The sequence below is a fragment of the Anguilla anguilla genome, chromosome 7 (assembly GCF_013347855.1).
Source record: "Anguilla anguilla isolate fAngAng1 chromosome 7, fAngAng1.pri, whole genome shotgun sequence".
NCBI lineage: Eukaryota > Metazoa > Chordata > Actinopteri > Anguilliformes > Anguillidae > Anguilla > Anguilla anguilla.
The window spans coordinates 54,971,077-54,986,342 of NC_049207.1; the positions used below are offsets into that span (position 1 = coordinate 54,971,077).

The 15,266-nt window shown below is 42.1% G+C and overlaps 1 protein-coding gene across 1 annotated transcript; it reads right to left on the bottom strand.

The window, feature by feature from the left end:
• Positions 1-286: 286 nt before the first annotated feature.
• Positions 287-3,793, bottom strand: LOC118231434 (early growth response protein 4-like). Its single transcript, XM_035425233.1, has 2 exons — positions 3,433-3,793; positions 287-3,212 (listed from the first exon to the last, which is right to left on the bottom strand). Exons 1-2 carry the CDS (start codon positions 3,587-3,589, stop codon positions 1,918-1,920), a joined length of 1,452 nt encoding a protein of 483 aa, XP_035281124.1. The 5' UTR covers positions 3,590-3,793; the 3' UTR covers positions 287-1,917.
• Between the last annotated feature and the right edge of the window lie 11,473 nt (positions 3,794-15,266).

Genomic DNA, 15,266 nt, shown 5'->3' on the forward strand with positions numbered 1-15,266 from the left:
ATGTTTAAAAAATAATTTTATAGCATTTTTTAATGTCTGCATGTTGTCATGGGATAGCAGAAAGTAGGAACAGCAAAGGTAGAATAGTTCTGCTATGTAAAATGATTTCTAAAGCCTTATTAAACAAAAGTAAATACACATTCTGTATTTAGTTAAAAACTATAGAATGTAATCCACCACTTCAATGGAGAAGTGCAGAAAAACATTGAGAAAACTGTGATCGATGAACGTTGAAAAATCTTAATTTTCCAGCAATAAACCAAGATAATAAAGAATACACATTGTATTCAGTAAAGTTCATAATTTTATTCATAAACATTAATCGTAAAAATAACAACATGACAGCATATCATAGAAACATTTTCACATATTTACAATTCCATATCAGTTAATTTAACTTAAGGCAAGTTTAATTTACATTTTGGTGTACCTTGACAGTACAGGACAATGTATATTTTTCTTTTCAACAAACAGTTTTTTTAAAGCATTTCTTCTGTCTTGTCTTTCATTTTATATACAACCATACATGAATGTACAGAATATTGCAGCAATGTGCGCTACTGGATTACTCAACTACAATATTGTAGTGTTTTACTCACAAGGGTTTTGCTCTTGTCAAAACCTAAACTGCAGCCCCTATGACCCTTGACCCATGACCCCTAATATATTGATAGTGCATTTAATTCAGAACTATAACCTTGATTTCATCAAAATATGAAGAAGCACTAGGTACTTGAACACATTACCACAACAAGGCAGTACATTTTGAACTAACTCTGATTAAGCACAAGCTTTCAAAGCTCTCATATTCATATACGAGTCTGTTTCCTTTTGCGTTCTTATTGTCAAACAGAAAGTTACGGTTTTCTTTGACAAATGTCATCTTACATTACACCTTTCTCAAGATAAATTAATTACGTGCTTAGGAAGATAAGATTGTTACTTTTGTACAATTTTATCCAGCCGTTTGGATGGTATCTTCCCACAGAATAAATTTGGCAAAAATACCCAATTTCAAGGAAAAAAATCTGCGGGCACAAAAAAAAGGTTTCACGATTGTAAAAGTGCAGTGTTAAGAACGCATACCAATATATTTACTTGGGTCCGGGTCTGCGGGTTTCACATTTCATTCATATCACTTAAGTGATCAAATAGACCACAAATACCATTCAACAGCATAATTCAGTAGAGAAGCAAATAGTGTCGTTAAAAAAATAATAAAATATACTTCCTACGAGAGGAAAATATGTATTTTACATGAATGTTGTACAAAAGAATCTCTTCCGTTCTCTGACCTCGCGATGCAAGTTTTCGACAATGTTTTTTCAGGAACATTTCTATGAATAAAAAATATTCTCTGGAAATGATCTCCACCTATAAAGCGTCAAAAGTACAAGATAAAGTCAAAGATTTATAAGACGTCATCTGAGTTCACAGGTTTTCTCCCACTGCGATGAGGTTGGAGCTGTTCAGAGAAATTAGTTCTGAACTCTGACGTAGCTCTTGCTGTTATGGTTACTGTTGCAGTTTCAGAGGTTGGTTGGATCTGTTTTATAAGGTTTTTGTAGGAAATTAATATTTTCCGTCTTCACGTATTCAGTCTTAGGGTTCATGAGTAATTCTATAAGCATCTGCTGGCAAGAAAATGAAAAAAACGTCCTTCTCTACTCGGTCTTCTTCAGAATATTACCGTTTACATAACCATCTCACACTGAAAGCGTACAGTTCTCTTGACAGTTACTCCGAGATCTTAGAGCTGTCAACTCGTTGAATCGCAAACGCTCTGAGCTGTCAACTCGTTGGATCGCGAACGCTGAAACGTTAAGATTTGCTAACAGCGGTGAACTGTTACTATAAACAATCTTCCATTTTCAGGAAGAGAGAGCGCCAAACGCACAATAACTTGTAGGCTAGTGTTCAGATTCCTTTAGGGAAAGTGAAGGGGCACATAGGAGCGGCTATTATCTGAGCCCTAAGCTCCATCTTCTCTCTCTGTTTGAGATGCACGCGCCCGTGCCTTTTCCTCTCGTCGCTCCTCGCAAACCTTCTGCCGCAGACGTCGCAAGAAAACGGCTTTTCTCCGGTGTGGGTCCTGGTGTGGGTCGTCAGGTGGTCACTGCGACTGAAACTTCGCAGACAGATGCGGCACTGGAAGGGCTTGTGCCCGGTGTGAATGCGAATATGACGGTTGAGCTCATCTGACCGCGTGAAGCGCCTCTCACAGTTATCCACTGGGCACGGAAAGGGTTTCACCTTGACTTGCCCGTTGATTGGAGCTTTTCTGGCGCGGGGTTGTTTCTCCACAGGTGCGCTATCCCTTGCAAAACTTTCCGGCAAAAGAGTCGAATAAAGCAGAGAGTCTATTGTGCTGGATAGTGTCGTCGAGGTGTAAGCTAAATCGCACTGATTTGTCAAAGTCTCGATTGGGATACAGGGGAGGTCCAAAACATCCGATTTGAACACACCGTTAGTATGACTTGCAATGTCCAAGGATGGTGTCTGGTGGCTTCTGAAAGAAGGGAATTGAATACTCTGGGCACAGTTGTTGGCGAAGCACTGCTCTTGCTTAATCGCTCCGTCTAACTTGCACGCGGTTTCGGAGGTCGAACAGATAGAAGCGAGCGAGTCAATAACATCCTTCATATCAATTTGCTGCTCGGTGGAGCAGTCCATTTTAAAAATTTCTGACACCAGATCTGAGGCCAAATAAGAATCGCATTTATTGAAGGAGTCCCACTCACAATGGCTTTCAAACTCATTCTTGACGACCACTGGAAACGTCACCGTCCCAGGGGCTGTTGTTGTTGTCTGGTCCATCGCAGAGGTACCGAAGTTAGTCTGGGCCGGCGCCGAATCATGGACGCTCATCTGAACCTCGGGGAAACCATGGCAACTCTCTTCAGGCGAGCTCAGTGCTGGAGAAGAGCAGTTGGACCCTTGGCTTTGAAACCCCGCGTCCACGGATGAAGGGGAGGAATATGCAGACTCTGGCGAGCACTGCATTTCAGAGATCGGCAGAGTAGAAATCCCAACTATTTCTGTGATCATGTTGAGCAGCATATCCGCGCTACACGCTGCCGCGTTAGACGTTTCCACGTAGAAACTGCCGGAGTAGTCGAAGGAAGGACCGAATCCACCTTCGGTGACTTCGCTCGGATCAAATGAGAAATCCGAGTCAGACGCTTCAACTTTTATGTCTGCCGCTGCACCATCTGAGGAAGATGAAAGAATCCATGTTTAATTACACAGCTAAACACTGTATGCACATTACTTTTGCGTGTGTTAGGTTCGCATAGTAGGCCCTAAACATGAAATCACGAATTAAGTCATATCGGTGTGATGGTATTATTATTATTATTATTATTATTATTATTATTAACAACAACTGCTAGGACATGCATCATGCACTGGTCACTAAACAGAAGCACTCACCTTGACTGTGATGAACGGGCGACTGTGTTTCAGCAGCCAAGCACGTGTCCTGGTTTTCCATTGGCCCAATGGACTCAATGTCAGGAGGAGAGCCGCAGACGTCGTCAAATGAATAATAAAAATAATGCTGCGAGCTCAAATCCATGTCGTTCAACATGCTTCCCTGTCCCACCACTTGCGATCGCGGGTCAAGTATGTTGTTGGAGAGAAATAAACAAACGCCAAAAAAAAGCGTCCTTCTGATGTGTAATGTCCCTTGGAAATCTCGAAGAAAAATAAGACTGTCGATATGAAGCTTCTGTAAATATTTTGAAATTCCGCTTCTTTGAAAAGTGTTCAGGAAATCTTGCTGATTGTTATTCGCCTGGTTCAGTATGAATCCACAGCATCGGGTTCCCTTCGCTTTTATACTGTGCGGCTGGTCGATGGCCCCTCCTCTCCATTCACCGCTACCCTGCGAGAGGATTCCCCGCCGCGTATTCGCTTGTCAACTTTTTGCCCATATATGGGCAGAGGATGTGACGGGATCCCCTCCCCAAAAAGGAGTCTTATGCTTCTGACGTACCGGCAGTTCTCGTGAAGACCAGTATGGAAGAAGGTGGCATATGTGGCATTGCCTTTAACAAGCGCTCTCTTTTCTCTTCAGGTACATTACTGAAAAGGGAAATACGAAATGTAAGGTCTTTGTGCCACAGGGGTTTCCCTCGAAAACGTTGCAGTGTTAACATAGAATTTTATGCGGCATTTTGTCTGAAAACATTTCTTTGGCCCGGCTCCATTGATGAACAATATGTCGCTCGGGGTATGAAAAAAAAAATCTAAATACGATCACATTTTTGCCTAAACTGGGATGCCTAAACAGTGTTCTTAATTGTTCTAAAAAATAAAACTTTTAATGGTTGATTACAAGGGTTAATTATAAGGATAATGCGGGAATATTCCAGTTATTTTGCAGGCAACGCTGGGGTTCTGTTATGCTGTATTATACTTTATTATCAGAATGCAACGCTGGGCGGCGTCAAAATTAGCGCGAAGTCTGACACTTCAGGCAATGGTAAAACTAAAAATATAACTTTTTTTCTCAGGAAAAAAAACGTGTCAGATCATTTGTGTACAGAATGCAGTAGCTAAGTAGTATGTGCTCCTTTGATCTTAGTCACTTAACTCTATTACTCCCTTGACAGCACACCTAATTATTGAATTTGAATAATAATCTACGACCAGCAGCTGGAAAACTCACGCAGGAATCCTTGTTATGATGTATATTGGGTAAATCAAAGCAAACTGGCAGTTGTCCATAATAATAATATAAAATTAAACCATCTTGGGTGGTCTGCTTTAACTATTGCTCGTACATGCTATAGTGATCATCTCGCAAAAATGTGTACGCTGCACGTTAATAATTTAGGTCATATATTAATGCATTCTGTATCATTTTTCCCGGTGGACCGATGATTTAAAATCATTCAGGTGGTTGCGCTGCAGTCTGCACTGAAATCTCCGGAGTACTTAACGGACAAACCCTGCTAGCGAGTCCTCGGTACATACAGGGCCGTCTAAATCAGCACCAAGGACAGCTCCATAAAAGCCTTGCTCTGGCGCGCAGAAGCTGCTAGCAGTTCACGCGCAGCCCCTCTTGTAAAGATGCCAGTTTCAAATGATATTTAAGGATGTTTTATGATGTTATTTGGAGGAGCTGCGTTTAAATGATAATCACTAGGAAATTAATTGCTCATTACAGTGGTCAACGAGGGTTTAATTATCTACTGCTGCATATTTTAACTCATATGATAAATCAACAGGATATAAATAATTCACCCTATTGTGAGTTGCAATTGAGCACGTAGGTGTGCAGCCACTGTATTGGAATAGAACATAATCCATTTCCCTTTTCCAACGTATGCTTTTCTAGTTTCTAGCAATAAACTTCAATGCAGGCTCAAACATATGTTGAACTGCATAGTAAATTTTCTCATGAGTTTTCATCTTTCATACTTTGAATGTAATGTAGAAAAGATTAAGTCAAAATCAATGCATTGTCTGTCAATATAACTTATTTAGCACTGCATTTTAAATCCGTTTTAATAACAACTGACACATTATGAGCGGCTGAAGGACAGTTACGTGCATGTTATGCTATGTTCAAAATGTGATTTTGGTGATACATTTGGATGATTGGTAACAGTAATAAATATACCGTTGCCTATGAATGTATTAAAAATATATATTAATGGGCCAGTCCAAGAAGCGAACACGCCACAGGTCATGGAGGACGAGTCTGGGTTCCTGTTTTTGTTTCAGCCAATTACTTCAGTTGTAAGCCAGTTTCCCGACGGCTCTATAAACTACTCTGATCCACTCCTGCACTTAAACGGAGCAAACATTTTAGGACACACTTGCAGTCTGCGACTGTAGCTGGTGCTTATACAAATGTCAAATCAAGATATGATTAAGATGATTAAATAATTAAGAGCAGAAGTTGGCACAGAATCCTGTACGCATCCGCTCTTGTTGTTCACCCCGGTATTAAAAAAGAGCCATTGGCGCAGTTCCACATTCTTGTCATGCGGACTATTTTGAATCGATAACGACATCGTACTTTAATATGGCCATCCTGCTTTATCTAACGCGATAGCAACATTCACCAGGAACAATAATTTCACCTTGAACATTCTCCATTCAATGCGCTTTTTCCGTGGCAACCTCAGGCAAGTCTAATCATATTAAATGGATCTTAACGTCGATTATGACAGTTGCTATGTACAAGAAGATATAATTATATCTCCTAAGCGCCGTCAACCTCTGTTCCACAAACTATCAAAGATCTGTTGCGTGTAACTCGAGAGATTTCAATGTAGATTACTCAAGAATGCCTTGAATGTGGACAGAACGCCACATTGATGTTTTTGAAATATTTCAATAGAATATTAATTCAGGCATTCTGAGAGTTTGTTTGTTTTCCCACTCGTTTGACGTAAAGTATATCCTGATTCCTTTAGTAATGATTATGTTTTTTTTCCTCCCCAATGCATTATTGTGTCCACATACCATCGGGTAACCTGAGGTTCTTGTGACTGCCCATCCGACCGGCTTCTATCAATTTGTTAGGCAACAGCATACCACGATCATAGACTGTTCATTGAAATATTTATCTTAATGACAATTCTTGAAAGCAAACGCATATACACAGAAAATAAAGTTCCATATGGACAAGCAAACAGCATACAAAACGATTGGTATATTAATGGAACCGTTTCTTAGCAACAGGATCCACATATCACTGGCAACTCGTATCCCCTTTCAACACAAATTTAAAGTAATATAGTCTTGATCGCTGTGAATCCATTGGAAATTACTGAGAAATATATATATATATATATATATATATATATATATATATATATATTTAAAATCTAAAAATGGTTCATGATCTAAAGGCATCCTACTTCCTGGCAGTAGGATAAGTGTCAACAATCCAGTCATTTACCCCAATGTTTTCAGTAATCCAGTAATAGTATTATAATTTAATTTCGTTTTTCAGTTCACGTACATCAGCTCGAGCAACTATAAATAAATAAGTAAATAAATAAATAAATAAATAAATAAATAAATAAATAAATAAATAAATAAATAATCAGTTCTTTAAAACCCAGTTTAACACAATGCGAGCTGTGTAAAATGTAAATGGGACTAATAACACTGGCGGCCTATCAAAGTGTCAGGGTAAGATTAGTGACTGCTGGCTCAGCGATGCCAGGCTATTCTCCGCGTTCTCGTCCCTGACAGGCATCAGATACACCCAGGAGCTCGCGCGGGGACTCCGCTGAGAAACAGGACGTGCATTGTATGAGTCGCGCGCTATTCTTTCTGTACGGATGGATGACAGAAAAAGAACCCCGGTCGTTCTTTACTTTTTTTCTTTTTCTTTGCCGTGACAGAGACCAGCCACCTTGCTTTCAGTTTAAATTGGTGTGCAGCTCGTGCGGTTGCCGGAAAGCCGCGGGAAAAATGTGCTGGAAGGCCTGAAACTCACTGTCACAGCGCCATCGGTATGCTCCCTCACAGATGATGCGCCGAATTGCTTCCCTAGTGAATATGCAGCTTTCACTTGGAGAAACACTGTGAACGTAAATCACAGCACATATTTACACTGTGTAAGATCAAATCCTTAGGAGAAGATACAAGTACATGTTTTGTATTGGTATCAAACCTTGCTGGAGTTGTGAGTCCAAAGTCAATGGATGTGATGCAAGATGAAGCATCTGCTGTTTGTAGTGAAGGTGTGAATTGCATTTTCATTACTTTAGTATTTTTCATCTTGCTGCTTCAAAAATATATTTTCATTTTAGGATGCATTTTGATGCTGGTGCTAGGAGTTCAGTTTTATGCAACTGAGTAATAATGATCATAATTTTTAAAGATCATCACTTCACCAGGTTTTCTGCAGTCTCAAGCATGTATTGCTCACTCAAGAATGGCTTCTCTGTTATGGAAAGCCTTTGACATATCATGCACAGTCAAAGATGATGGATCAGACTAGGATTAGGCGAACAACTCCTGAGACAATAGCATCACCGCTACGTAGGCCTGTGTGAAACCTTTGTGGGGTGGTGCTGTTCCGGCATTTCATGTAACAGTAAGCCAGGGTGGTACACAAGGTGCGAAATCCCACGCCTCCAAACCCCCGTTTGTGTCTCATATCCCACAGTGTATACCCCGAGGCTTCGAAACAAGGAACATCTCGATCTTAAAAATGAAACAACAAAATCTCAAAGAAGCCAAGTAAATAAATTAATAAATAAATAAATGCAGGGATTTGGAGCTCTAACATTAAAAACCTCTGCCGGAAACAAGGCAAGCTAAAAATACGGCGTGAGCTCGGGTGCCAAGTTTTCACGCCTGCTCACACATCGGGGTCTGTACGCTCCGCGGAAGGAAGCGCGGCTTTTTCCAGACGCAGTCTGACTGCTCCGTGTGGGAGCGCGTCAGGGAAGCCCGATAGCGCGGTGCGTTGTCAGTGGAAGGGCTCGCGCCGCGCTCCAGAAATAACGGCTCTCCCGCTTCCCCTTCGCCACCGACCCTCGGCTCTTCGGCATGGGGATCGGGTGCCTGTCTCCCTCCGATTCGTGACTGCCGAGGGTTCGGCTGTTCCTGTGTCTCGCAGCCTCGCCCACACACAGAGGAGCCGGTGCTGAGCGACGACTGTCCCCTTCTTAGACTGCTGTCTGACAGCATAAACGGCTGGACCGGGCGAGCTTCTGTAACCCGGCAACAACTTCCGCGGGCATGTGATTGGACTCCAGGGCAGCATTTAGACCAGTGTCTAGGGCTGCCAATCTGAGAGACAGAACATCTAATATATGTGGCATCTAAAATTTGATATGGGGACTAAGTCTTGGAAAACCTGTATGGGAGTAGACTGAAGATGGGGGATTTAAGTAGTATTATTGATTGCAAATTATATCCCAGGCCTCTGGAAAGGCCTGAATGTGAAACCCTGCTATGCAGCACTTATGTAATCTGAACAAACACAGCTCTTAGTGTAACTACTTAGAACAGGCTTAAGATTCCAAATAAATCCTAACATAAATGTTTCACCTACGTATAGGACTGAATTTGCCAGGGCAATGTTAGTAATGAACACAACAAGAGAAGGGACAAACGCACCGAAGGAAGATAATGTGCTTCTCAAGTTGTTGCTAAGACACCCATGGCATGTTCATGAGCTTGCATATTGCCATTAATTCCAAATATGGATATGCAGCATTGCTTCCAAACATTACGGTGCTCACTATACATGCACATGCACATACATTCATACTGCATGTTCATACGTGCACGCACAAGCGCAACATGCATTGCCTTATAAGTGAAGACCGAGAAGGCCGGGTGAAACTCAGAACTCCGCTCCATTCCAACACTCGTAACCATGGTAACAGAAGGCTTGCCTCGTGCACTGCTTCCGCTGCTCTCCACCGATACGACCGTTAAGCGCGGCAGCGAGCAGGTAGACAAAAGATCCCTGCGAGGGCTATTTATACTACCGCGCTTACATAACCGCCACAGAGGGCGATGTGGGCTAAGTCCGGGAGCTGGAACGGACTCCGCAAGGAACGGGCGGATTTTTGGGGGTGCTCACAGAGACACTGCGGGCTCCCCCAGGGTTAGATGAGGAACACCCTTGTGTTTATTTAAGGAGCTATAGCCAGAGGAGAGAGGATGAAGTACAGAGGCTGATGGGGAAAATGACATCACAGATACTTTTTTTTTCTCTCCGTTTGTTTAAGAGTGAAGCACTGATGCTGCTAATACAACAGGCAGCGAGCCACACATTGTTAGGCTGTCAATGTGCCTCTTTGGAGTCCAAATTACAGCACAGAGATAATTATACAGTCGAGATGTCGACTTGAGTAAAAGAAAGAAAGGCCCAGCATAACGCCACAGGCACAAGGTCAGAATAAGGGGCCTGAGGGATTCATTGGTATTAAATGACTAACGCCTTGAAAAACAAGTGCAAAAAAAATTCCTCTAGAGTGCACCACCTGTACCAGTATTTAAAGTTCCCCGTCGATTTCACCTTCCTCCAACGTGTCTGAGCGAGCCAAGCTCAGTTACCGAAGTAAAAGCCTTGACTCATCCCTGAAAATGAATCTCAGGCATCCCATATCTCCTCACATCTGAAGGATCTCTAAATTACTTTATTTGCATAATGGTCCTTCCATGGCAAAGGAAAGGCTATATTACCCTAATGCATGCCCCGTTTAAGCAATGATCATGATTTGCTCTCAGCAAAAGAAAAAAACAGCGCAGAGTTTAATAGAACAGTCCCCTCTGGTCTTAACTACTGCAAGACTGCTATTGCGCAGATGATTTTTTATGACAATGGAGTCCAAGTTCAGCACCAAAGTATCTCAGAAAATGAATACTCTGCGCCACAATTAACTGAAAATGGAAGAAGAAGTGGTTGCAGTCTGTTATCCGCACAGACATACTGGGGGGTGCGCAACATTTCCCTGGCAATTTCTGCTTAAGCTTCAGACGTCATTGCTGTGCAAATGACCATCTCTCACAACTGTATCCTTCAGTATTTATAGTTTTTTATGTTTCTCCGGGGACATCTTAGTCTTTGTGTGTATTAGGTAATCAACAAACATCCAGAGGATGAGCAATTACATTGTATTGCAGTTTGGAATTTATTTTTTTAAGTAAACACATTGGATTTTATTACTGATGAGAAATGCTGCTACTGCTACTGTTGCTGCTACTGCTACTACTACTACTACTAATTATAATACATAATAATAATAATAATTATTATTATTATTATTATCATTATTATTATTTAGCCTGGAGGGTGGGTATTTTATGAACAGATTGGAGGTCAGGCATTACTCATACATAGACCGCACTGTCTGAAGGACACTCAAACCCACCGCATTCCAGAGCTTCCAATGAATGCGCAGAACAACGCATCTTCCCACCAATCACGTCTCTTCCCTCGTGCTGAAGTTGCGCAGTGACTCCGCTAACGCACTTGCAGAGGTTAATTACCGCGTTTCATATCGAAACCCGAGGCCCATTGTGCCCTTTCTGCCAATGTCTGCTGCAGACAAGTTCATCCAATTTAAGGCACACACAAGTAATCCTGAATTTTACATGCACACACCCTCACACTGGTTGCAGTAGCAAAAGACAATAAACCAAGCAAAGCTCAGGATCTTTTGGCCTGATACTATGAGACCAGCTATGTGGACCAGAACCCCTTAATCTGGGAAATTCAGTATCTCAGACACCTTCAGACACATCAAAGCCTTAATAATGCATAGGACAGCCATACAGTTACGCTTCACTACCACATGATACAACCCACTTGTTGAAACTGTGCCAAGTCTTTGAAATCTTTGAACGCACACAAGTGTTACAATTATTAACCCCATATCTGGAGGGGTAGGATTCATCCCATCTGTACAATGCTTGTCTTTTCAAGACATTGATATGGTATATGAGCATGTAGCCTTCCTAATTCTATAATCCGACATCATGATGTTTAGTCACAGTGTGAATAAAAACATATTACAGGGCATTCACAAAGACATTTATATTGTTTTCAATGGAATACCAAATGCGTACTAGTAACACTGCTATATCTATGTTTGGGGAAAACAGAATAATGGCTAATTGATAACGTTTGTGAAACAGTGTCTTAATTAGATGTATTGCAGCACCTCTTCTGTCCGATGGGTCCGGTGGGTCCAGGTTCGATAATCCCAGGATGGGAAACGACGTCGGAAAAGCAGGCTGCTGCTGGAAGTGCTGCTAGTCGGCCAGTAGAGGGCAGTCTTCCCTCGGGACAAAGAACAAATCCAGGCGCTGCGCGGGGCAGTGATTAGGACGCTGTGAAATAGAGGTCTTCCGGAGAAGATAATGCTTCTTACTGCGGTCTTTACGCTTCACGCGGCCCATAATGACTGTATACATATGACTAACGCAATGGTAATTAGAATGATCCAACTCTATTAAAGTCGTTGAGAAATGCTATCCATAATATTGTCAGTGGTTCCCAACACTGTTCCTGGAGATCTACCGATCTGTAGGTTTTCACTTCAACCCTAACAAAGCTCACCTGATTCATCAGCGGGGAAGGTCTCATTGAGCTGCTAATTGGACGAATCAGGGACGCCAAGTTAGGGTTGAAGTTAAAATGTGCAGGCCGGTAGATCTCCAGTAACCGGGATGGGAACACCTGGTGTCAACAGATGCCCATGTCCAGACTTACCCAAAACATTGTGCATAAAATGCAGTATATGAATAATCTGGTAAATTAATCATAAAAATAACAATCACTCAAATTAAATGCTTAGGTAACATCAATTAATTGAACGTTGTAATTATTATGAAAAACAAAAGCATTTTCCAACTTTTTTTTTTTTTTTTTGGATAGATTTTCAACACCATTTCTAAGTCTTAAAACAATGCATTTATTAAAGCACAGTGATTTGAGTGCAGCGTACTGCACGTCGCCGGTCTGCGTACTGCAGGCTTACCGCCTGAATACACTTCTATTTCTAGTCTGCTAACATTTGCGTGCGACGTCTTGTCTTTGAGATAATGACAGTTGAAATGGAACACTTTGTAAACAATGCAAAATTAATTGCCCGAGGTCAGTCAGCCGCTGGAATCCAGAGACGTATCTCTACCTTTCTGAAATAGCGATATTTGTGAAGGCACTGACAGCAAGACGCTCCAATTCTCCATCTCATTTAGCAACAAGGCCTCACAATAGTGTCTTGCCATGGTAACAAGGCCTGGCAGAAACAATGACCTGCTGCGGATTGACGTCAGACAGAACCCTTCATGTTCGAGCAGAATGGCGGAGATCGGGCCCGGAGTGATTCAACCCGCGTTTCACACGTCTTAATTCAGCACTCAGTGATGCTCACCCTCGCCGATGCGGCCATCACGCAGATCCGGGAGGCGGGAGCGCCGCTCGCAGGTTGTGGGTTCAAACCGGCAGACCAACGTAAATGGACAAGCTTGAGTGTTGGAATCGGGGAACATAGGCGTCTGCCGTAGTTGGGCTCACTTCCATTTCGATTCATAACTGTAATTCAGTTAACAAATTGAAGAACGTTCGTGGAGTTCTGCGGGGATTTTTTTTCAATAAGCGAAATGCAAATTCAGTTGACAAATTGAAGAACGCCCATGAACGTCTATGGAGATTTTTTTCAATTAATTAAATGCATTTGCAGTTCATTGCCTGAATTGAATTTGAACAGACCTGCCTGTGTGATTTCCATTAGTGAGCTCAGGCTATTTAGGTCAAGAGCTTTTATAAATATGACAAATAAGGAATACTGCACAACCACTACTGCTAGAACACTGGGCACTGGGTTACAGAACCTTCAGCCATGTGAACGCTACTGCTCCTGGAGTGGTTGTCCCAATGACCCAATGAACCTGAACACCAGCACCATAATGCCTGAGACCAGAATGTCAAATAATGAAAAAAATCAAATAATGCACACGTTTAACTGTCAATTTTTATTGAAATAATTACAATGATACTGTTTCTGCAATACTGATGCTTATAACAGTTAATCAGGAAAAAAAAAAATAAAGCAGTTCTGGAATTAAAAAATGACACAGCAACACAAAGCTGCCTTTGAAGAGCAGTTACATTGTTTTTGGTTGAAAATCACATTTCTTGTTTTCCAACAGAGGATAGACTTGCAAAAATAGGCTTCAAAATTTGGTATAAATCCAAATATTTTATTAAAAGCATAAATCAGGTATTTACACTGACTGATTGCTTTAATATCATATCCATCTAATTGTACAGAGCTCTTGAATATTGATTGCCAACGAAAATACTGACTCATCACCGATTGTGTAAAAGCTTTTACGCCGAAGAGGATGTGAAACGGTGTTGGTAATTTGCCCGTAGTTCACCGCGACATGGATGTGGAAGATTAGTGGCTTTTAGTCTGACATATTATCTGAAGAACGGAGGCCACAGGGCCACACCTGATTGGACAGAGAGTCAAGGTCGCGACCCCGGCACAGATTCTTCAAAGGCAAAAAAACGAGCGTGAACAGGAAAAGGAATGTCATTATCCAGAGGAAATGATAACCCGCGCTGTACTACTAAAGGGCAGTGAGCATTAACGGGGAGACGCTCGCTCTCTCTCCCAGCTTCAGCCTGAAAGGACCAGCGCGTGGGCGACCGCCCTTCAATCTGAATGCCATCTCCGGCAGGTCGGAGAGAGAGAGAGAGAGAGAGGGAGAGAGGGAGAGAGAGAGAGAGAGATAGAGAGAGGCCAAACACGAGGAGCACTGCAGAAACAGCCCTCTTCCTTATTTACCTGGGATGCATCTGATAGCACTGGAGCGCTTGTGAGCCAGAAGGACACAATGTCCTGCGGTCTCTGTTAGTGATAATGTGAACCGTTCGTCCGCCCTGCAAGCTCGGTAAAGCTGTAGAACGGTACGTTCTCCACCGTAAAACACTATGTTCCCTCTACTGTAAAACAGTATGCTCCCTGTACTCTAAAACAGTATGCTCTCTACTGTAAAACAGTATGCTCCCTGTACTCTAAAACAGTATGCTCTCTACTGTAAAACAGTATGCTCCCTGTACTCTAAAACAGTATGCTCTCTCCTGTAAAACTAATGTAAAATCCTGTGTTCAGGGCCATAGACGTCTGTCAGATTTATCAATTCTGTGACTGATTTTCTAAAAGGTATGTTAGGTTTGCTTCTTATGATACGCAGCAAACAGGACATTCTTCACTTTGAGCTCTGGTATTAGACAGTGGGGCACGCCTATGGGAACATAAGCAGTCACTGAAGCCAGCGATGTAGCAACTAAAATTCGGGATCAACACGCGATTGCGAAAACGAAAACTGAAGGAAGGAAAAGAAAACCAAAGCCAGGATCCTCACTGAAACCGGACACTTAGCGAGGGCCAGCTCCCAGCCCTCAGCCATCTGCTCATGCTCAGGCTAATCCCTCAGCTACGCCACTGTTGAGACTGATAGGGCAGAGACCCAAGGAGGAGAGTCCAGGGCTCAGAAATGTAAAAGTCCTGCCGCGTGTTTCTTCCACCCATGAACTCAGCCAGCTGATTTCACCTCCTGGCTTAAGAATTGTGCCAATTAGCAAATCCAGGTGACTGGAACAACGTACTGGGGAGGACTTTTTCTTTCTGAACCAGAATTTTTTTATTTTTTTATTTTTTTTATTTACACACTTCAGTTCTCCTCAACGATTAGACAGACCACTGTTGTGACACCGACATCTTGTTAATGATAAAGGAAACCCTGAACCAAGCAGA